At 36.2% G+C, this 25,595-nt stretch overlaps 1 protein-coding gene across 1 annotated transcript in view; it reads left to right on the forward strand.

Annotated features, from left to right (window-relative positions):
- Positions 1–303: 303 nt before the first annotated feature.
- Positions 304–25,595, forward strand: part of LOC141301219 (Golgi apparatus protein 1-like) — a 201,906-nt gene continuing 176,614 nt past the window's right edge. The window contains exon 1 of the mRNA XM_073831463.1: positions 304–603. Within this exon, the coding sequence (XP_073687564.1) occupies positions 304–603 (300 nt within the window). The remainder of the gene's footprint in view (positions 604–25,595) is intronic.

The following is a 25,595-nucleotide window of genomic DNA, read 5'->3' on the forward strand; positions in this document are numbered from 1 at the left end:
ACACTAATCCTTATCTTCCTTTCATCTAATAAACCAAATATCTTTACGTCTAAGTCTACGTGGCCCGTGTTTGGACTCGTTCGCTGTGCCATTCGTGAAACCAAAAATCCGCACTACTTCAACCAAGAGCAGCTGACGAATCCTACTACGGTTGGGGATTCAGCTCATGAATATTAATAAAACAACAAGCAACAGACGTTCCAGGGACGTTCAGGAAGCCCACGGATGACGTCAGCGCGTGCTAATTAATATTCATGAGCGTCCTCTTGGCCGTAGTAGGATTCGTAACTTCTCTCAGCGAAGATGGCGGCGTGTAGACGTGTGCAGCGACTGCTGCTGCTGATATTCATCTCTGGATGGATTGGTTCCGCTCATGGAGGCAAATCGAACACTGAAAACACCGCAGATAATCTCGATAGAGGTAAAAATGCCCCGGGAGAAGGGAAAGCGGCGGCGCTGGATGGGGCCTCCTCGGTCCGGCGCAGCGGCGGCTGGAAGCTTGCAGAGGAGGCGGCCTGTCGGGAGGACGTGAGTCGGATCTGCCCCAAACACTCCTGGAACAACAACCTGGCCGTGCTGGAGTGCTTGCAGGACCGAAAAGACGTAAGAAAACACGGTTGAGTCTTATTATGAGTATTTATTGTATTGTCAGTGAGTGCGCGGGGATTAAAGCCACGTATAGAGCAGTATTGACTGATCATCAGTCTATGTTAACGCTACGTTAGTGTGTTATAGTAACACACATCTGGATCTGCAGGGTCTTTGTGCGACGTTCATACGTTAAACATCATGCAGATTCATAAAGTGACGCGAGAAGATATTTATTCGTAAGTTATATTTAACAACCAGGCGCAGATTGTCAAGAAAAAGCCTCTGAATGCAACACACAGGCGGCTTTTGGAGGTCCAGGATATTAAAATCTCGATTAATAGACTAAAAATGTGTTTGTTGTTTATATCCGTGTCTCAATCCCTAATGAGCTGCCTGTTTAGAGCTCACCAGTACGCCCAAATATGCAGCCTGAGTCAGCTGAGTTCCCGTGCACACTCAGCCCCTTCTGTGACGTCACTTGCAATATTAGCTTGAGCCAAGATTGATATGATATTATTTAAAATGCCATCATACATATTTAGCGGGGTGGTAAAGTATGCAATGCTAGGAAATAAGATGAGCACAATGACTTCTGTTTAAGTTGGCTTTAAAGGAGTAGTACACTTTCAGAACACAAATTTACAGATATTGTCCTCACCCCCTTGTCATCCAAGATGTTCATGTCTTTCTTTCTTCAGTCGTAAAGAAATGGTGTTTTTGAGAGACATTTCTGGATTTCTCTCCATATAATGGACTTCTATGGTGCCCCTGAGTTTGAACTTCCAAAATGCAGCTTCAAAGGGCTCTAAATGATCCCAGTCGAGGAGGAACAGTCTGATCTAGCAAAATGGGTTTATGGCTTATTTTCAAAAAAGGTTTACAACTTTAATACTTTTAAATCTCAAACGCTCGTCTTGTCGAGCTAGACAAAACGAGCAGTTGAGGTTTAAAAGTATATAAATTGTAATTTCTTTTAAGAAAATAACCAATCGTTTTGGTAGATAAGACCCTTCTTTCCTCGACTGGGATCATTTAGAGCCATTTGAAGCTGCGTTTTGGAAGCTCAAACTCGGGGGCACCATAGAAGTCCACTATATGGAGAGAAATCCTGAAATGTTTTCCTCAAAAACCATAATTTCTTTATGACTGAAGAAAGAAAGACATGAACATCTTGGATGACAACTGGATGAGTACATTATCTGTACATTTTTATCCTGAAAGTGAACTACTCCTTTAAAAATGAAGATGCACATGATTAAAATCTATGCACTGTGAACGTTTGGTCTTTGTATATGCAAATGATTGTTTATTTGTATTTGACTTCATAATTAATTTTATAACTCTGACTTCTCTCTGGTGAAACGTCTGACATCTCTTTGGTGATCTATGCTGGACTTCTCCAATCATTTAGTGGGCATTAAACTCCGCCCCTCTACAATTGACTGCAATCGTATTTTTTTGAGTGGCACGCCCACATCTTAAAGGGAGCGATCACCCGAAAATGAAAATTCCTGTCATTGCAAACCTGAGTTTCTTACCTCTGCTGAGAACAAAAGAAGATAGTTTGAAGAATGCTGCCAACCAAAAAGTTGACGGTAGCCGTTGACGTACAGTTGAGGTCAAAAGTTTACATCCCCCTTTCAGAATCTGCAAAATAAGAGCGATCATACAAAATGCATGTTGTTTCTTTAGTACTGACCTGAAGAAGATATTTCACATGTAAGATGTTTACATATAGTCCACAAGAGAAAATAATAGTTGAATTTATGTAAATAAGACCCTGTTCAAAAGTTTACATCCCCTTGATTCGTAATACTGTGTTACCTGAATGATCCACAGCTGTTTTTTTTTTTTTTTTTTTTAGCTATAGTTGTTCATGAGTCCCTTGTTTGCCCGCTGTTCTTCAGAAAAATCCTTATTTCCCACAAATTTGTTTGCATTTTTGTATATTTGAACCCTTTCCAACAATGACTGTATGATTTTGAGATCCATCTTTTCACACTGAGGACAACTGAAGAACTCATATGCAACTATTACAGAAGATTCAAACACTCACTGATGCTCCAGAAGGAAACACAATGCATTAAAAGCCGGTGGTGAAAACTTTTAAACAGACTGGAGATGTGTACATTTTTCTCATTTTGCCTAAATATAAAATTTTATCATTTAGTACTCCCCGTTGTTTTTCCTTCTGGAGCATCAGTGAGCATTTGAACCTTCTGTAATAGTGTCCCTCAGTTGTCCTCCGTGTGAAAAGATGGACCTCCAAATCAAACAGTCATTGTTGGAAAGGGTTCAAATACACAAAAGTAGAATTTGTGGGACCTGAAGGATTTTTCTAAAGAACAGCATCCTTCAAAATACCTTCTTTCATGTTCAACAGAGGAAAGACCCTCTTTTTATTCCGAACCTGCATGAGTTTGAGTAAATGATTTTTGGGTGAGCTCTCCTGTTAACATTCAGTCACCAACCTGCAGATTAATTATCTGCTTTAAAGGAGAACTCCGGTGTGATTTTGACCTAAAGTGTATTGAATCATGATACCGAGTGTAAACGTACCTTGCATATCTCATCTCGTCTTGTCCACTGCTGTCCGAAATCTGGGGTCAGTTATCCGATGCTCACAACAGCTTGTCAATGAAAGTCAATCGGGCATCGAAGGAGCCCATGTAAATAAATCACTGTTTTACGCCATTTACGAGGCACAAAGTAGCTCCACACTTCATTGGTAGACTTCCAAGGGCCCTGACATTTAAAACGAGACATTGAGAACTTAGAAAAAGCACCGGTAGTTTATTTACAAGTAGATTTATACAGACAGTAACCGCAAGAAGTTTAGCGGCCGCCGCCATCTTAAATGTAGTCACGATAAGTCGAGTGTCGAGCACCAAGGAAACTACAACCTGATACGTTGATAAGCTGATAAATTCCTTGGTGATCGACACTCGACTTATCGTGACTACATTTAAGATGGCGGCGGCCGCTAAACTTCTTGCGGTTACTGTCTGTATAAATCTACTTGTAAATAAACTACCGGTGCTTTTTCTGAGTTCTCAATGTCTCGTTTTAAATGTCAGGGCCCTTGGAAGTCTACCAATGAAGTGTGGAGCTACTTTGTGCCTCGTAAATGGCGTAAAACAGTGATTTATTTACATGGCTCCTTCGATGCCCGATTGACTTTCATTGACAAGCTGTTGTGAGCATCGGATAACTGACCCCAGATTTCGGACAGCAGTGGACAAGACGAGATGAGATATGCAAGGTACGTTCACACTTGGTATCATGATTCAATACACTTTAGGTCAAAATCACACCGGAGTTCTCCTTTAACTCCACAGTGGCATACAATGCAAAACATTGATTTGTTTGCAATTTTCAAGCTCTTCCAACTGATGCACCAAGGCCATTACATATCATTATCGCAATTATAACAGCCTCATCTGTTAGCCAATTAAATACAGAATTTGCAGAAACATAGTGTAAATACAAAAACCTTGGATGTCCTTCTTACTTAATACACCTGATTTATACCATAAGCTCATTTTTTTGAGACTCCATGACCTGAACCAGGTGTCTAGTCACCAAAAATAATTTGAGTTGCTAAACTGGTTATTTAGTCATTATAATCTTTTTATTATCTGCTAGCTGCTGCTCAAGCACAGACCTAACATTTAAATTTTCACCTTAAATTCCCATAAATATTGAATGCTTTGAAGCAAAGACTTAACCTTGGTCTCTTTTCCAAGATGATACTTGGCAGATTTTTGCAAGTGAAATAAAGCAATAGATGTTTAAGTTTATAGTTAAGAAAGATGCACAAATATATGGAATGCTATTTTTCTCACTAAATAAAAAATAAGAAAGGTAATTGCAATTTTTTTCTTACAACTCTGACTTGCAGTTGCCAGATATAAACTTGCAGTTGTGAGTTATAAAGTAAGAATTGTGATATAAGCTTGCAATTTTTTTTCCTCAGAATTGCAAGATATAAATTTGCAATTGCAAGTAATAAGTCAGAATTGCGAATATAATCTTGCAGTTTTTACTTTTTTCTCAGAATTGCAATACATAAATTCTAACTTTAAAGTCAGAATTGCATTATATAGACTTGCAAGTGAGATTTATAAGAATTGGGAAAATTTGCAATTTTTACTTTTTTTTTTTTAATAAAAAATTGCATGATATAAACTTGCAGTTGCATGTTATAAGTCCGAGTTGCAAATATAAACTTGCAATTTTTACTTTTTTTGTCAGAATTGTGTGATATAAATTTGCAATTGCGAATTATAAGTCAATTTCGAATATAAATTTGCGATTTTTACTTTTTCTCAGAATTGCATGATATAAACTTGCAGTCGCGAGTTATGTCAGAATTGCGAAAAAAAACTTGCAATTATTATTTTTTTTGTCAGAATTGTGTGATATAAACTTGCAATCGCGAGTTATAAGTCAAAATTTCGACTATAAATTTGCGATTTTTACTTTTTCTCAGAATTGTATGATATAAACCTGCAATCGCGAGTTATGTCAGAATTGCGAAAACAAACTTGCAATTTTTTTGTCAGAATTGTGTGATATAAATTTGCAATCGCGAGTTATGTCAGAATTGCGAAAACAAACTTGCAATTTTTTTGTCAGAATTGTGTGATATAAATTTGCAATCGTGAGTTATAAGTCAAAATTTCGACTATAAATTTGCGATTTTTACTTTTTCTCAGAATTGCATGATATAAACTTGCAGTCGCGAGTTATGTCAGAATTGCGAAAACAAACTTGCAATTAAAATTTTTTTTGTCAGAATTGTGTGATATAAATTTGCAATCGCGAGTTATAAGTCAATTTCGACTATAAATTTGCGATTTTTACTTTTTCTCAGAATTGCATGATATAAACCTGCAATCGCGAGTTATGTCAGAATTGCGAAAACAAACTTGCAATTTTTTTGTCAGAATTGTGTGATATAAACTTGCAATCGCGAGTTATGTCAGAATTGCGAAAACAAACTTGCAATTTTTTTGTCAGAATTGTGTGATATAAATTTGCAATCGTGAGTTATAAGTCAAAATTTCGACTATAAATTTGCGATTTTTACTTTTTCTCAGAATTGCATGATATAAACTTGCAGTCGCGAGTTATGTCAGAATTGCGAAAACAAACTTGCAATTTTATTTTTTTTTGTCAGAATTGTGTGATATAAATTTGCAATCGTGAGTTATAAGTCAAAATTTCGACTATAAATTTGCGATTTTTACTTTTTCTCAGAATTGCATGATATAAACTTGCAATCGCGAGTTGTCAGAATTGCGAAAACAAACTTGCAATTTTAATTTTTTTTGTCAGAATTGTGTGATATAAACTTGCAATCGCGAGTTATGTCAGAATTGCGAAAACAAACTTGCAATTTTTTTGTCAGAATTGTGTGATATAAACTTGCAATCGCGAGTTATAAGTCAATTTCGACTATAAATTTGCGATTTTTACTTTTTCTCAGAATTGCATGATATAAACCTGCAATCGCGAGTTATGTCAGAATTGCGAAAACAAACTTGCAATTTTTTTGTCAGAATTGTGTGATATAAACTTGCAATCGCGAGTTATAAGTCAATTTCGACTATAAATTTGCGATTTTTACTTTTTCTCAGAATTGCATGATATAAACTTGCAATCGCGAGTTATGTCAGAATTGCGAAAACAAACTTGCAATTTTTATTTTTTTTGTCAGAATTGTGTGATATAAACTTGCAATCGCGAGTTATAAGTCAAAATTTCGACTATAAATTTGCGATTTTTACTTTTTCTCAGAATTGCATGATATAAACTTGCAATCGCGAGTTGTCAGAATTGCGAAAACAAACTTGCAATTTTTTTGTCAGAATTGTGTGATATAAATTTGCAATTGCGAGTTATAAGTCAAAATTTCGAATATAAATTTGCAATTTTTTTTTCTCAGAATCGCAAGACAAACTCGCAATTGTAACATATAAAGTCTGAATTGCGAATATAAATTTGCAATTTTCACTTTTCTCAAATTGCAAGTCAGAATTGCATTATGTAGACCAGGGGTTTTCAAACCTGTCCTGGAGCCTCCCCTGCCCTGCACATTTTGTATGTCTCCCTTATTAGGCACACCCAATTCAGGTCTTGCAGTCTCTACTAATGAGCTGATGATTTGAATCAGGTGTATTAGATGAGAGAGACAAGCAAAATGTGCAGGGCAGGGGAGGCTCCAGGACAGGTTTGAAAACCCCTGATGTAGACTATTGAGTCTTGCAATTTTTACTTTTTTTCTTGGAATTGCGTGATATAAACTTGCAGTTGTGAGTTATAAGTCAGAATTGCGAATATAAATTTGCAATTTAGAATTTTTTTTCTCAGAATTGCGTGGTATAAACTCGCAAATGCAAGTTATAAAGTTAGAATTGCAAGACAAACTCACAATTCAGATTATTATTTTTTTACTCAGAATTGCAAGTTCTGACATTATATTGCGAGTTAAGTCAGAAGTGTGAGATATAACTTGCAATTCTGAGAACATATCAGTCTTCCCCCTCAAAATTGGCCTTTTAACTTTCAACTGAGTTTATATCTCACAATTCTGTGAAAGGCAATTGTGAGCTAATCAATCACAGTAACAGTTTTTTTTTTTTTATTCATAGTGGAAACAGGTTTCCATATCAATATACTATTTTTAGTTTTATATAAAATTATATATTTTGCAGAACATGTTTTACTCTAAAAATGTAAGGGGAAAAACAGCCATAAATTTAAATAAGTTGTTGGTGATGGCTGAAAAAATGAGCTTGCATTAAGATTTTGTGTGGGCGCAGTAACAAACGGTTCCATTAGATGAATTTTTTTCTTTTTTTTTTCAAGACCATTCAACCTTTTCTAATCATGTCCTTTTCTAATCATGTTTTTTTGTTTGTGAGTGTCTGTTCACATAGCAAGTGCCAAAACCTTTACCAAGTTTTGTACCATTCTGTTGAACTAAAAAATGACTGAAGAGCACCAGAGTGTTAAAATGTGCAGTGCTCAGGTCCCTCTGGACCAGGATTGAGAACCACTGTTCTATACGCCAGGTCCTTGACATCAAACTCATTTTCTTGCAGTTTGTCTGGCTTCTCCAGATCATTGCTGTGTGGCTTGTGCTATTTACTCCTGGGTGTAAATAGTCACTCCAGTTGAATAATCGATATCACTTGGTCTTGTCGTATATAATTAATTTGTTTCCTTCTGCTTCTTCACAAGGACAAATCAACAACTACTGTCAGAACATTAAGGAGTTCACCTCGCAGAACCTTGGAAAACTGTTCATGGCAGAGGCACTGCAGGGCCACAGCAGCTAGAGAGACGAAAGGGAGCAACGCATCTGCCTTTTTCCATCTCTAACCTCCAACGCAAACCGTGCTAATGAGTTTAAGAGAAGATTGTGTACAGATTTTTTTTGTAACTTGTACAATAAAGATGTATGCATCTCTCATCGGCTGATTCTTATTCATTATCTGAGTTGCAGCATATGTGCCGAAGAATCCTGCTGGTTTGATTACTTGGCAAAGCTGGAAATTGGTAATACTATTTGAATTTCACTTTCAGACATGCTTTCACACTGGGCTTGTCCACTAAATGACTCTGGGTTTGGGTGTTTTAATGAGGCTGTTGGATCAGCTTTAATCACAAATAATTATGTACACTATGAACGGCTTACAGCAGTGTGTTTCTCGCTCATGTTCTTCCACAGCAGGTTATCCACGCCGCAGAATGCTGTCTTTGGTATGTAAAGATTTTCATGTCACTTCTGACAAAGCAGGAGTGATTACGTGCGATCGGAGGTCGCTGTAAAGAAGATGCATCTGCTGTCGATTAAACCGTAATTGTAAGAAACACTTTCACTTAGTTGGCAAGAAGCAATTCGTTTTTAAAGCATGGGCTCTCGACGTGAAAGGTAGGCTGCAACATCATGCTGCATTATAGATTGCTTAATGTAAAACAGCATGTATACTTCACAGAGAAGCTAGTGCCAGAATGCATTACGATGAGCTTGTTGAAAGGAAAAAAAAAAGACTAAGATGCAGTGAAGTCACGAGAAGTGTTGATTATGAATGTACTATTCCTACCAATGAGCTGAACTCAATTGAATACATACTCATGCCAATGTCAAACTAGTTTATGCCTATTTAAAGCATCCTAAATCAGACACTTGTGGAGTTAATGCTGTTGCAATAAGTGTAACTATAGGATCATGCATTTAAAATGATCCATGTTATTCTGATTCAGTTCAGAATATATCATAATATTATTAGCTAATAGGGCTGCACACTTAATCACTTCCAGCCTAAATAAAAAGCCTTAGGTTTATAATGCATGAAAATGATTAAAGACTGAAATATATTACTATTTTAATGCTGTCAGTGTATTACAAAATAAATTCAATTTATTTTTTATTTTTTTTTTACTATTGTTGTATTCAGTTGAGGTCAAACGTTTTACATACACCTTGCAGAATTTGGAAAATGTTAGTTATTTTACAAAAATAGAAGGGATAAATCGAACAAAGTGCATTATTTTACCATTTAGTACTGACTGGAATAAGATATTTCACATAAAAGATGTTTACACAGTCCACAAGAGAAAACTTTATGAATTTGAAGATCAGCGTAAATTTAACTTCTTCTTTTGTCTTCTGGGAAACATGTAAGTATCTCCTGTAGCTTCTGAAGGGCAGTACTAAATGAAAAAAAAGTGATATTTAGGCAAAATAAGAAAAATGTAGGCCTACACGTTTTCATTTTGTTCGAAAGTTTTCACCCCCGGCTCTCAATGCATCATTTTTCCTTCTGGAGCATCAGCGAGCGTTTGAAACTTCTGTAATGGTTGCATATGAGTCCCTCAGTTGTCCTCAGTGTGAAAAGATGGATCTCAAAATCATAGTCATTGTTGGAAAGGGTTCAAATACACAATGCTGAATAATCAAAGAATTTATGGGACCTGAAGGACTTTTCTGAAAAACAGTGAGCAGCAAACAAACTCATGAACAACTATCACAAAGAAAAAAAAAAAGTGTGTTAACTTTTAAACAGGGTCATTTTTATAAATTCAACTATTGTTTTCTCTTGTGGACTATATGTAAACATATTTATGAGTAATATCTTATTCAGGTCAGTACTAAATAAAAAATAACAAGCATTTTGTACAACTGATTCCTCTTATTTTGGCAAAATAATTAACATTTTGTAGATCCTGCAAGGTGTATGTAAACTTTTGACCTCAACTGTATAGTATTATAAAATCAATTATAATACATATCAAAAATATGTGACCCTGTAGCACGGGTATATTTGTAGGGATTGCTAAAAATACATTGTATGGGTGAAAATTATCTATTTTTTTTAAATGCCAAAAATATTAGGATATTAAGTAAAGATCATATTCCATGAACATATTTTATAAATTTCCTGCCATAAATATATCACAACTTAATTTTTAGATTAGTAATATGCATTGCTAAGCAGTGTTGGGGGTAACGCATTACAAGTAACGCAAGTTGCATAATAATATTAATTTTTCCATGTAACTAGTAAAGTAATTTTTTTGTCTTTAAGTAACTCAATGTTAAATGTGAACATTAATTCATCCCACTCACTAAAAAAAAAAAAAAAAAAAACAGATACAGTATTCCTCAAAATAAATAAAAATGGTGAAATTCAATGCAAACCTGCAATAATTGTTAAATAATACAAATATCCTTTATGTATTTAATCCCATTTTATTAACTGATGTCTTTGCTGCCAACCTTCGATGATCCAATTCAGCAAAAATTACTCAAGATAATCTAACATTTTTTTTTGTTTTGTTTTTTATTGCTAAAGAGTTGACATTTTTTCTTCTGCGGTCTACTCTATAGATGTAAATTTACTTTTCTCGAAGCCTGAGGCTTTTGGTGTAAAAAGGCTTTTACATTTGCCGAAAACAGAACTTTTTATATTAAAAACAAAAAAGCAAGTCCTGCCCAGATTTAAAAAGTAACACAAAAGTAACGTAACACATTACTTTCCATACAAAGTAATTAGTTACTTATTTTAAGATGTAACTCAATATTGTAATGCATGATTTTTAAAAGTAACTTTCCCCAAAACTGTTGCTAAGAACTTAATTTGGACAACTTCAAAGGCGATTTTCTCAATATTTGTATTTTTTTTTTGCACTCTCAGGTTCCTGAGATTCCAAATATTGTCCTATCCTAACAAACCATACATCATTGGAAGATTATTCAGCTTTCAGATGATACATCTTAGTTTCACACAAATTACACTTACGACTGGTTTTGTGGTCTATGATCACATATATACTGTCAATAGGGATACTTAATATGCATCTTTCTATGCAAGTAACGTTATCCTTCCAGTGTCGATGGCTATAAGGATGTGACGTCCTTCTCTATTAAAAACAAGTTGTGTAAGCAAAACAAACTTCGAGACTCTGCCTGTACTCCATATTTTGTGAAAAACCCGGCAGAACTCAGTGTTCCCGGGTTTGTCATTCATCCCTAAGATGTTTCCGTAGGTCTGCGTCGCTCTGTTAGCTCAGTGGCCTCACGTTGCTCTCTGTGTGGCAACTCGAGGCCCGTGTTACCGCGACCTATTGAAATATGTCGCGTTGATTAAAAACAGCATCTGCTCGGGCCGCGCTGCTCAAATCAGCTTGTCAGTAATGATGGACAATGCCTCGGCTTAATAAAATGAAACGAGTTATCTCGCTGTTAAGTCATGACTCTCTTTTTTCCCTTCCTCTCTGAAATCGCCATGGCAACTGCAGAATCTCTATGCACAGGCGATAGGCGCCGAGAAGAGTTTCCCCCCACCCTTCTAAAAGTAATCTTGTAAATCCTCAAAACCTAAAGAAAATATTGATTTAGCAAAGGTGTGGGTGGGAAAGATGAATGAAGGATTTGCGTGATGAGGAGGAATACGAAAGATTGCCGATTAAGACAAGAAAAATACAGTGGGCTGTGAAGTCTACATGTATTTTAAACCGTTTCATAACGATACCAGAGAGGCATCCTGTAACGCTCCACACACCGCTTAAATCTGCCATGCTTTTATCATAAACGGCTGTCATAAGCTCATCCTGCTCATGACACATTAGAACGGTCTTCTGTTGCCTGTCAGGATCCTTTAAAGAATTTATGCCAGTCAGAAAGAAAGCAGCACTTTTTTTTTTTTTACCCGCCATGTTGTGGGATTCTTCGTCATAAAGCACAAGCCGCTTAATACAGACTGACCTAAACTGTCTGGGATAATTATGAGGAGTGGCTTTCCCCTCACACGTCCTGAGGGAAGCATTCTGTCAGCTGCAAGTGGCAGATAGAGAGGATAAACCGATGATTGACTTGGCTTTATAGCTGACCCCACTTAAAAGCACTTGTTTTTTTTGTTTTTTTTCTTCATAGGGTACAATGGCAGCGCAAAACACCTGCGTGAGATTAGTTCCACTCTAGAATTCAGAATATTTGACTTTTACTTTGGAATAGTGTGATAGAACGCTGCGATTTTTGAACCGTTCTGAACGTAGATTCATTGATTTGTTGCTCTTGGCAATCAGACTTTTGTTATGTACATTTATATAAATAGATATACATTCCTATTTTAGTCATGTTTTTATATATTATTTGATATTTTGGTGCAATTTTTTTCTTCATAGGGCACAGCGCAAAACACCTACACTGTAAAAACTTTTCCCCCAGTTTCAACTTAAAAACTTAAGTTAAGCAGCTGCCTTAAAATTTTAAGTTAAAGGTGCCATAGGCCCCGATCACACCGAACGCGTTTTTGCAGTGAGAGGCGCCTTTTTTGAATGGTTTTCTGTTGGCAGTGAGCGTTCTGCGCGCTGCTTATGCGCCCAGGGCGCCTGGCGTTTTTGCAGAAGCACTCTGAGCGCCTGAAGTTGAAAAAAAAGCAACTCTGAGTGGAAAAATGCCCAACGTCATTCGCGTTTTTTTCCATTGTCCAATCGAATGAAGGGAGAGGCGGACCTTCTGTTGTAGTGACAAAAGTTTATCGTTGCTTAAGTCCGGAGACTGCAAGACATGGAGGAGAAACCTTTGGTGTCTGTCGTGGGTAACCCGGAGCTGTATTTTTTAGGGTTTCTGCTAATATGACAGTTTACTTAACAGCAAAAAACAGATTTTAGAGCGCCCGCGCTATAATCCTTTGATTTGACTGACAGGACAGCTGTTTTGGTCGCAGCACGCTGCTCTTTTTTAAAAAAAGTCACCAAAAAAAGGCAGTGATGTACGCCTCGCGTTTTTAGAACTAAAAGACGCGTTCGGTGTGATCGGGGCCGTAGAATGGAAAACTGTATTTACCTTGGCATAGTTGAATAATAATAGTTCAGTACATGGACATGACATACCATGAGTCTCAAACACCACCATTTCCTCCTTCTTATATAAATCTGGTGTTTGCAAAAGACCACTGAAAAATAGTTCAATTCCAACATTACACCGACTATTACGCAGTAGTCGCAATCGTTAATAGTTACGCCCCCAACATTTGCATCGCCCAATCATCATTAACGTCAGCACATCAGTAAAATAAGGCGAGCCACTGAAGGGACACGGTTAGCTTAATGCTAGCGCTAGCCTGTTACATTGCAGTACATAAAATTTCACTTACCACATAAAGAAGATTTGACTGCGCTAATGATGGTGAACAGATCCTGAGTATCACTGACAAGCATCTAAACTTATGTGGTAAGTACTTGTGTCGCTGCATTATAACGTTACACAAAGCACATGCGATCACCATAGTGAGAGTAAAATGTTGCCAATTCAAAAAGGCAGATTCAACAAACCGCATATTAAAAGTGGCTAGAGCTCCGTAAATAAATATATATTTCCTCCATGTGCCAGCTATTGAGATGAGCAGCTCTGTGAAACAGCCAATCAGCAGAGCCCCTCATTAATATTAATGGACCTTCCATATAAGGCAATAACAGAGCATTTAATTCTAGCGACAAATCCTAGGGTTGTAAATGAATTTTTGCCCTTTTCTTTGCCATATACCTTCTATGTAGACATCAGAGCACAATTTAAAATATTCTCTCAATGCATTCTATGGCACCTTTAAATCAACTTAAAACTACAAGTCATTTCAACTCACAACAATAAACTGAGTTAAATTGACTTGTATTTTGGGTGTTTGGGGTTAAAAAGTGTATATATATAATTTTTTTTTTTTTTTTTTTTTTTTTTTTTTAAAGAAAATAACCGATTGTTTTGCTAGATAAGACTCTTCTTGGCTGGGAACATTTAGAGCCCATTGAAACTGCATGGATGTTCAAGCTCAGGGGCACCATAGAAGTCCACTATATGGAGAGAAATCCTGAAATGTTTTTTTTTTTTTTTTTTCAAAAAACATTTCTTTGACTGACAAAAGTTAGAGTACATTGTCTGTAAATGTTCGTTCTGGAAGTGAACTTCTCCTTTAAGTAATATGGTTATATTAATCTTTATATTGTAAAAAAAAAAAAAAGTGTTAAATGTTGCATTACAAAACAATCTCTTAATGTCAGCATGGAAGGAAAATTGCAATTGTCTTTTCTTCACTAATGTGACAAATCTGAGTGAAACAGCTTCTTGAAGGAGAAGTAATGAAGGGTGGGGTTTGATGGTGTCCATTAGGAATTGATTAGATTGTCATCAGAGTAGAGATTTTGTTGTGAGGGGGAGGTAAAAATGTTGTTTTTAAAAAAAATAAAAATAATAATAACCGATTGTTTCACTAGATAAGACCCTTCTTCCTCAACTGGGATTTTTTTAGAGCCCTTTGAAGATGCATTTAAACTTCATTTTGGAAGTTTACACTCAGAGGCACCATAGAAGTCCATTTATATGGAAAGAAATCCTGAAATGTTTTTGATTTAAAAATGCTGAAGATTTTAAAAAAGCTGCAATATTCCATAAAAAGTACGAATTGTCAATTTTGATTTCGTGGTGGCTAATTTTCTGGTCTCTTCAACAGACACCCTGAGGCTTCCCAATGGACGTGATTACCGGTGGCACTGGTGTCACGCTGCATTCCGAGCGGCCATTGTTAACAAATTGGCCAATAACAATGTCCAGGAAACCCCTGAATGAGCCGTGACACTAAAAGCCTGATGTGTTTTTTTTACATTTTGAGCAGACAGTCCAAGACCACTTACGCTCTCTTCCTGTCAGAGAGGCAGCGGATGACCCGGGATGGCTTTTTGCAGACGCCTGCAGGTGATTTAGACAAATGCTTTCTGTGTGGGTTAACCTTGAGTTTGAGAAACTCGTTCAAGGTTTGGAGGCCGGTAAATTCTCCCGGAGTGTCAGCGTTTTCACATTGCTTACCTCAGGAACTGAGGAATAAATTCTCACCCAATTTTCAGAGCTGAAATCGCTGCTTTTTTCCACTCTCGTGGCCTTCGGTAAGAGCTCTGAGCTGTTCTTCATGATAGCGCTAGTGACTTTGCACACGTGCGTATGTGAAATCTACCCCTTCCAATAAGACAAGCTGCTCCTAGATGGCCTTCCACATATTTTTGTTATTGCACCTCATAAATAAGTTGTTTGCTGCAAAGCCTTGTCGCACTGGAAACAAATTATCTGTCAAAATCTCATCATTGTGCCTCTAGGAATTTTTAATGCTCAATGAGTGGACCATATGGCTCTTCCTCAGAATTGAGCTGCCAAACAAGTTCGGCACAAACAAACTAATGATCTGATTACACCGAGCTCAAATATGCTGGCAGATATTCTCTATTGGACATAGTTTTACACATCACTTTTAATTTACAAGATCTCAAATCATGCATTTTGTTAAGAAGTAGTGTGCTTTTACTTTTGAGCCATAACATTTGTGATTTGTGTCTAGTTGATGATAAAACCGGCAACAATATCCCAAATACTCTGCTTTGACAAGTGTTTTAGGGATTCCGTTTGGTGACGCAAGAAGTGGAAACAACATTTCAGCTTTAAGTAAATTTGACAATGCACATATAATGAGATGTTTGTTGATGCAAATACGTGTCTAATCCAGGACTACAAGTGGAATCTCTGCTTGAAACCATCTGTGATCAAAACATGTGTGACACATGCAACAAGTATTAAGACATCTATTAACTAAGCATATGAACGGATTATAATTTTCATCGAGTGAAACACTGGAGCTTTGACAGGCCATGAAGGGAAAAAGTTACAAACCATTAGATCTCATTATAAAGCTTTAGTGATGTAATTAAGCATTTTCTTTTGTTTCTAATTTGTTTCTTAATGTTCAATTAAATTGTCACTACAGTAGCTAATAACACCAAATACGAGGGGTTTCCTGAACACTTATATTCAGTACATTGAGCTGGGTAAAAATATCAATTTCTCCATTATAATCTAATCTTAGTCTTGCGAAACAATATCAATTCTTGAATCTCAGGAATTAATTAAACTAGTCTTGTAATGCAGTAAATCAATAAATCCTAAAATAAAGCTTTGTGCTTTATTACTTTTGATATGAAAGGAAGTCTCACGTTTCAAAATCTGTCCATTTTATTACAGTATTCAAACAGGAAATGCTGTTTAATGTGGAGTGACGGATTGCTAGTGCCTCAATTCAAGAGAAGCAGCAGTGAACCGATCTTTTCATCCCCTTTACAGTTTCAGAACGAAAATAAACATCCAAAAGGTATGTTAAAAGAGAGTGCAACTTACCGAAATTCGTATTCTGTTTCATGTAATCTTAAAGACGCCAATATAACAGCTTGTAAACAATGTCACGTAACGTCACATTTACCTCAGTAGAAAACATTAGCTGACCTTAAACTCGCTAACGTTAGCAAAGTCCCTTTAAGGCAAGTCATGTCACTCGGCGGCCATCTTTGAAACGCCTCAGGCAGGCAAGTGCAGCTCCTATCTGTTTGAATGGGGAAACATCAAATTCTCCAAAACTTTTCACCAAGCTTACGATTAAATTTCATATTTGTAATCTCCAAAGAAATCCAAAAGAACTGCCTCATAAATATGGTTCCTTGTGCTCCAATAGCGTTAAAAAAAACGCTTATTTTTCCGGCTAGATGAGCCAGTGCGCATGCGCAGTACTGAGTGCACGTCTTAGAGCGCCGATTGTTTCTATAGCAACCGGGACTTCTAACGGCAGCTGCAGTGACGCGCTGACTTTACTAATCAACTATTGGCTCTTTCACTAAGAAGGCGGGGCTTCGCGGCCATAATGAACGTTGCATTTTTCCCCATTCAAAACTACACAAGTGACATGTCTTGGGTATCCATAGGTTCCATGTGACGTCACTGTAGTTTATCGCCGCCATTTTTGTGTCCGCGCTACCTGTTTCAGTCTATGGTCACAGCAGCCGCAACTACCAGAGGAAGATCAACAAAACTCACAGACTGTTCACAACAAGTATACAATATGCCCGGGATATGTTGTTCAGTTAGCTGTAAAAACAGTCATCAGAAAAAAAAAACTAACAACAGTTTTATTAGATCTCAGCAGTGCTCGAAGTGGGTCGGTATGCATATAGCGTACCGGTGTCATTCACGCAGGTGCTTTCCAAAGCAGGGTTTTTTTTTTCGGCACAATAAGAGTACTGGAATAATAATTAAATATTGACTAAGATTGTGAATCAGTACATTATAACGAAAATAATGCCTTAAAATGAAAAGAAACATTTTTTTGCGATTACATCATTTTGAACCGATCAACTCGTAAGTCCAAAGATTTAGTAAACAAGAAAGCATTCAAAGAGCAAGTTCAAAACAGTGCTAATGCAGAGAATAGTGACTTACAGTACATCCAGATGCCGTAAATTATTTGTTTTCATTTGGCTTAAGAGCAAGAGTGTTTTATAGTTGAAGGTGTTTTAGATTATGCGGTGTTTAGTGAATTATGAAAATTAAATAATAAACGCTATACTATAGTACTACATAGCGTTCGTCATTGCAACGCCTGCAGTAAAGTATATACATGTAAAAGGGTTCTCAAAAATAATCATATTTGTTTTGCTAAAACTATTTATGTACAATTACTCTAAAAATGATTTGTCATACAAAAATGGCACACAAGTTACACACAAACCATCGTCCCAAGTAAATGGTACCATTGTGAATTGTGACTGGCTGCACAAGTGGTGTAATAAACTAAATTAAACTAAAATGTTATTGCAGCCATATAGCTTGAATGAATAAAAATGCATATTTTAAATAAAGAAATCTCATGCTTTTGGTGCTTGAATTTGTGCTTCAATAATGAGATCCAGTTTTAGGAATACACAAGACGTGAAAGACGTCTTCCCTCAGGTATATTTTATGTTTTCTTGGCTTGCTGGATGTTGCGCTTATGCTCAATAATCTCATTTTTTTGCATTCGCCAAAACTAATTTGCCGACATCTAAGCGCGGACTGTGGGAATTAGTGCCGTCAGCGCGAGTCCCGTTCGCTGTGAAGTAAGTTAGTGACCAGCCGGCAGAGGATTCTTCAAGGTCTTAAAGCCTTCATCGAGCGACTACGTTCACAACAATTTACACTTTTTGTCCTAAACATACAATCAAGTCAAATACACAGTGTGGGAAGTAGTAGTAAAAAGTAATTTCTTATTTCAATTTATTATTAAATCTCATTGAGATGCGCTGTGTCTGTTGTCATATCGGACACAAACATGGCGGCGAGCATAGCGGAAGTGACGTCTTTGGTACCCATGGATACGCCTTATTCAGCCCACCGCCATTTTGAATCGAAAACGAGGCTGTGAGGGATAGCAGTCCAGCAGCGCCCACTATGGCGTATTGTTGCATACCGGGATGTAGATTGTTTAGTCATAATTTAAAATGTAGAGAAAATATCATTTCACTAATTTCCACAGGACAAAGAACTTCAGAAAATGTGTATTATTAAAGTTCGATGGGACATAGGACCTAACTTTCAGGTAACAATATTGCATTTATTTAAGAAAATGACTGTGGAAACTAGCCGGTTGGCTAATTGCTAATTTATAATGTGAGCATGTTTATCTTCCTTTAAATATTTACGCAGAGCTAAAATGTTATGTTTTACTACAACAACTAAATTAAATATCTCCATTTTGTACAGATTACAAAGAACACAAGAGTGTGCTGAACATTTGACTCACAATTGTTTTTCAAAAACACTGACTGGAATTAGGAAGCTTAAGGAGGGTTCAGCTCTGTCTGTGTTTACCTGAACTCAAATACCTCACGAAAAGAAAACTTTGCGATCGTAAATGAAAAAGATATTATTTTTAAATGATGTTTTAAAGATTAACATGCTTAATAGTTTGTGTTAAGAGCCTGCAGTTAGACCGTAAGCTTCTTTCAGACAACATGTTAAGTCATACAAAAACAGTGGGTAGAAAGTTTTTTTTATGCAAAGCGATCAAAAGATAGCATTTATTTATTAGTTTGCCGTGTAGTGTTTGAGGTCAACCCCTTTTAAAATCGCAAAATGATATTCAGAACATTATTTTTTGTTTCTGTTTTGCTTTAGACAAGGAAAATGTCATGTTTATCGTAATTTCATAATAAAGGTCGGGAAGACGCTTATGACCTAGCTGCAGGCTCTTAACACAAACCATTAAGCATTTTATTCTATATAACATCATTTGAAAAACTCTGTGTAAGCGTTTAAAGGAAGATAAACATGCTCACATTATAAATTAACAGTCTTTCCATAGTCATTTTCTTAAATAAATGCAATATTGTTACCTGAAAGTTAGGTTATATGTCCTGTCGATCAATCCACGTTTTCTGGAACTCTTTGTCCTGTGGAAAAATGTGAAATGACCTATTATTTTATGGTTATATGATCTACATCCCGGTACGCAACAATACGCCACAGTGGGCGCAGCTGGACTGCTATCCCTCACAGCCTCGTTTTCGATTCAAAATGGCGGCTGACTGAATAAGGCGTATTCTATAGTCTTTGATGTTAGTCAGCTAGAAAAATAAACTCTAGAGGGGAGCATTTTGCTAAATTAAGGCTCTATATAACATATTCATTAATATTTTTTTTTACTGTTCTTCAGTGTTTAATTTGTTTGAATAAATCTGTCAAGTTTTTATGATAGCCACTAGGGCTGGGAGGTATGACGGTATGTATTGTTACCGCGGAATGAAATGTGTACCGTAAAAGAATTTTTTTTTTATTCCGTGTATAGACGTTTTTCCTGAACACGGAAGTAAGTCCGACTCTTAACTGAAAGAATGCTTTGCATTTCCGGTCTGCATTGTTTCTAGTCAAATTAGGGTATATTCCGAGCTAATAAACTAATGTTAAACCTATTAAAATGTTTTTAAAAAGCACATGGCTCCATAGCGCCATCACTTGGCAATGTCACAATGACCGTCATTTGTCAGTGCCTCACTTTAATGAGTGTGTAGATGACACGAAGCAGCGGACGTTAGCTATATTAAAAACAGATGGACGCTATTTGAATGGGTTCCTATGGAAACCGGAACAGAAAAGCATTCAATCTGACGTTAGAATTCGTAATGGCGGCACTCATCGTTTACTCAGGAAAAAGGTCCGCAGAAATACCGTAAATAAGTGGGCGTGGCTAACTCACCGTCAGCAGGCGTGAGGCTGAGACTGGTCAAACAGTTGAATGCAAGACTGGTTGTAAAAAACATGGAAAAGGAGAAACGAACAGACAAGGACGGCTCAAAAGAAAATCCTGAGCAGGAGGAGGAATAAAATACAAAACAATCAAATAAGATCAAGTCCTTTTCTTTTCTTAAATATTCAAGCTTATTTATTATATAAAGCCCTTTTGTGCATTTTCTGGAATAACTACCTATATAAAAAACTATACCGTGAAAGATATCGTTACCATGAAATAAAATTTTGGTCATACCGCCCAGCCCTAATAGCCACATTTAAATGTTTATATTTTAAAAAACGAATTGGAGTAGAAATATGTAATTGTTATTATTATAATATTTTAAAAATAAATGTATTATTTATTATTATAATTAAAATATTATAATAAAAATCTTTAAATAAAAAGTGTTTGGATAAATCAGTTCATTTTAGTTCTCAGTGTTAATGTAATAGTACCAACTGACTCTCATGTATATTTTACAGCATTAGTTGATTTATTTTTTCCCCCTTGTGAAAATTTGCCATGTACTGTACCTGACATGTACCTAAAGTTCTTAAACACCTCAAAAGAGCTTTAGCAAACGTTTTTCTTGAAGGAAAAGTTAACCCGAAAATGAAAATCTGCCAAAAATGTGGTCAACCTCAGGCCATCCTAGATGTATGAGATTTTTTTCATCAGAACAAATTTGGAGAAATGTACATTACTTGCTCACCAATGGATCCTCTGCAGTGAATGGGTGCCGTCAGATGAGAGTCCAAACAGCTGATGAAAACACCACAATAATCCACAAGTAATCCACACCACTTCAGTCCATCAATTAACGTCTTGTGCTGTGTATTTGTAAGAAACAAATCCATCAAGGCATTTTTAAATTCAAACCTCAACTGCAAGTCCTCAATCCATAATACTGCTTTCTTTTATATTAAAAAGCAATCTGGTCAGAAAGAGAGAGATATGCACAAATCGAGCATAGTTTATTGTTGCGAGAGGTCAACAGGACATGGACTTTTTTTACTGGTGGAAGTGTTATTATGGTTTATGGACTCATATTTTAGCCAGAAGTTTAAATGCCTCAATGATGGATTTGTCTGAACTGACTTAACCTGAACAATTGCCCTAATGAAGCCTTTTCCGCCGCTGAATAAAAGATGAATAAGGTAATTGTAACTTTTTATCTCACAATTCTGACTTTTTAAGTTCTTAGAACTGTGAGATATAAACACACAATTGTAAGTTATAAAGTCAGAATTGCTAGCTATAAAGTCAGAACATCGGGATATAAACTTGCAATTCTGACTTTTCCTCAGATTTGTAAGACATAAACTTGCAATTGCGAGTTATAAGGTCCAGTTCTGAGGAGAAAAGACCTCACAGAACTGCGAATTTGTTTATAATTCTGACTTAACTTGCCGCCATGAGTTTATATCACACAATTCTGACTTCATTTCTTAGAATTGTGATTGTGTAAAGTTCATATCAGGCAACTGTGACTTCATTTATCAGAATTTCAAATTTATATCAGGCAATTCTGACTTAATAACTCACAATTGTGAGTTTATATCACACAATTCTGAGAAATAAAGTCAGGATTGTGAGATAAGTCACAATAACTTTTTTTTTCTGAGGTGGAAACTGACTTCCATAATGACACTGACTGAAAAAATGCTGTAGAAATTGCCGCAATTGCAAAAAAAAAAAAAAAAAACGTCAGGTAACATTGATTTTAAACAGGTAATTTTAAAGTTAAAATAAAATAGTATTTTCTTGTATAATCGCTAAATTGAGCTTGTTTCATAGTTTATGAACATCAGTGACATTTATTGAATTGAGATGAGTAATGATATCTTGTCATCTGTAGAGCTGCTTTACAGCTGAAATTGAAATAATTTCATAACTGATGAATTTTACAGCAATAGCGCTGTTATTTATTTGATTTTTATGTAAAGCTGCTTATATAAAGTGCTATATAAATCAGTCTCTCTCTAAACCCAGTGCCATTGGTTGAATCAAACTTTGTTTTGGCCTGTTCATCAAATCAGAATAGACAACCTTCAGATGATCTCTGCATATAAAACAGGAATACAAAAAGGTATTTTAACATTGAAATAACAACACGTTTTCATCTTTTGAACTTTCTTAAAAGTTTTCACACTGTTCCACCCCACAGATCTACCGCATGTCCCTCTGCAGGATGACGCTGCACTACCAAAGGCTGTAGCATGAGGTGAATTTCAAATTGTCCAGCAGGAGCTCAGTGGTTTGTTACTTTTACTCACCATCAGCTGGCTGAGATGCTTGTTCCAAAACCTACTTTGCTCCCTAAGTAGCCAGCATTTTAATATAAAAGGGTGGCCTAGATAAAAAAGCTGTTAGAAAGGCCAATTTCATGTACTGAAACGCTCAGTGGGAAGATGGCAAAGCTAGAGAATCTTTGAATATAAATACAATTTGCACAGAAGTATAAAAAAGACTGTATTACTCAGTGCATTACGTGTGCTATGCATTTTATTAGAGGACCACGCAGTTCATGCAGCCTAGCAACATGTTAAATTATAGTCAGTGAGTCAGTTTGAGTTCTGTTTGTTCCGAGTTGGTCACATGTGATGTTGCATTTCAGTTAGGATGCTACCTATAAAGGCAGTAGAGATCAAGGTTTCCTACTAGGTTTTGGAACACAGCCAAAGTTTTAATACTTTTTTTTAATAAAGGTTTGGGGATGGATTAAAGGATAACTATTGCCAAAAAGCAACCTGGGCTGTTTTTTTTTGTTTTTGTTTTTTACTGTAAACGAGACAAACTTATATCTAAAAGCATAATTACGACAAACGAGCCATTTTTGAGATTGACCGTGATTTCGTTTTGTGGTCAATGGCCGGTGAACGGGAGTACTAGGGGCATAACTTTGAGCGCATCAAAATCGATATTTTTACAACACTAAGAAGGCTCGACACACCATGAAACTTTGCTCGAAGTATCGCCTGAGTCTCTACACATGAACTCGAGCATTGAGAACATTGTGTACACAGAGTTTACTAAAAAGAAAGTTTTTGAACAACTCACTTTCACTGTTTGAGTTTCCGCTCGCGGCCGTCTTGCCAGTCAAGAGGTGTCGATCTCCGAATGCGAGGATGGATAGCTCCTAAAGCATATTTCCATATAAATGCACGGCTAATTCATTGTTTTGTCGCAAGTGCAAAACAATATACCTTCTAGTTGTAAAAAGAGCCTCATATAAGCCTAATATTTCATCCTATGGAGTCCATTCATTCTCATTCGGAGATCGACACGTCTTGACTGGCCGCGAGCGGAAACCCAAACAGTGAAAGTGAGAACCTTTCTTTTTAGTAAACTCTGTGTGCACAATGTTCTCAATGCTGGAGTTCATGTGTAGAGACTCAGGCGATACTTCGAGCAAATTTTCATGGTGTGTCGAGCCTTCTTAATGTTGTAAAAATATTGATTTTGATGCGCTCAAAGTTATGCCCCTAGTACTCCCATTCACCGGCCATTGACCACAAAACGAAATCACGGTCAATCTCAAAAACGGCTCGTTTGTCGTAATTATGCTTTTAGATATAAGTTTGTCCCGTTTACAGTAAAAAAAAAAACAGCCCAGGTTGCATTTTGGCAATAGTTATCCTTTAAGGGATAAGATTAAAAAAAGAAAGAAATGCTCTCACCAAGGTTGCATTTATTTGATTAAAAATACAGTAAAAAATTTAATATTGTGAAATATTATTACAAATTAAAATAGCAGTTTTCTATGGAAGAACCGCCACTGAATAAAAAATAAAAAAAGGTTATAATGACTTATCTCACAATTCTGACTCTTTTTTTCTGAATTGTGAGATATAAACTCACAATTTATAAAGTCAGAATTGAGAGATATAAACTTGCAATTCTGAGAAATAAAGTCGCAATTTTGAGAAATTAAGTCAGAATTATGTGATAAACTTGCAATTGCAAGTCAAGTCAATTTGGGCAAAAAAGTCAGAATTGGCAGATAAAAACTCAAAACTGCGAGTTATGAAGTCAGAATTGTGAGATAAAAACTCGCAATTCTGACTTTTTTTTTCTCTTGCAATTGTGAGTTTATATCCCACAATTCTGACTTTATAACTTGCAATTTTGCATTTATATCTGACAGTTCTGGATAAAAAAAAGTCAGAACTGCAAGTTCATATGATGCAATTATGAGAAAAAAAAAATCTGAAGTGTGAGATGTAAATTCGCAATTGCTGGAAAAAAAAGTCAGAATTGTGAGAAACTGTCACAATTAATTTTTTTAATTTTTTATTCAGTTGTTGGAAACGGGCTTCCATATATTTTTGTTTGAATATATTTTATAATGTTTTTTATTTCTGTGATGCAAAGCTGAATTTTCATCATCATTGCAACATTACTTCAGTTTAGTATCATTGAAAATGGAAACTGTTACATATTTTTTTATTGTAAGTTCAAAAGAGCAGCATGATTTATTTGAAATGGACATCTTTAAAAAAATAATAAAAATTATAAATGACTTTTGCTTTTGATCCAATTATAGCACGTCCAGTATTCTGGTTCTGTAACATGCGTTACTTATGTATAACATGTTAGCCCAACAGTACTGGTCTGTCATACCCATCATTTTATTTAATGGCCTTTTGTGATAATCAGTGGCAGCTGAAAGCGGCTATTCATTGGGCTTTGACTCTGTATAAAAGGATCAAACGAGCTGGAAGCCGCACAGGAATGATTTGCCCTTTTTCCCCAGCTCACGTTGAGATTCATGAGCTATTTAGGGGTTGGAGAATATTAATAATGGCCAGACATGACACAAAGTTCAACAGCATCATTTTGCAGCTGTTTTTTGCCTCCATCAACGTGATTTCATTAAGAGGTTACCATAGTAATAGAAGACAGAGCTCAATATTTGATTGTTTTGACCATTTCCAGACCATATTTGGATGTTTTTTGTGCAGTAATGTAGGTTCTTTTTTTCTTGCGTCGTGCTGAAGTTCTTAGACTCCTCAGAAAGAGCTTTTGTAACCCTTTTTTCTTAAAAGAAAAGTTCGCCCAAATATGAAAATATATGCACCCTCTGCCTAGTTTGTTTCTTCATCAGATTTGGAGAAATGTAGCATTTCATCACTTGCTCACTAATGGATAATCTGCAGTGAATGGGTGCCGTCAGAATGACAGTCCAAACATCTGATAAAAACATCACAATAATGCACAAGTAATCCACACAACTCCGGTGAAGAGAAAAGCTGTGTGTTGTAAGAAACGAATCCATTATTAAGGCATTTTTCAGTTCAAACCATTGTTTTTTAAAAGCATGCAGCTTTTTGCTTCACAAGATGTTAACTGATGGACTAA

This window comes from Garra rufa, chromosome 25 (genome assembly GCF_049309525.1).
Source record: "Garra rufa chromosome 25, GarRuf1.0, whole genome shotgun sequence".
Classification (NCBI taxonomy): Eukaryota; Metazoa; Chordata; class Actinopteri; order Cypriniformes; family Cyprinidae; genus Garra; species Garra rufa.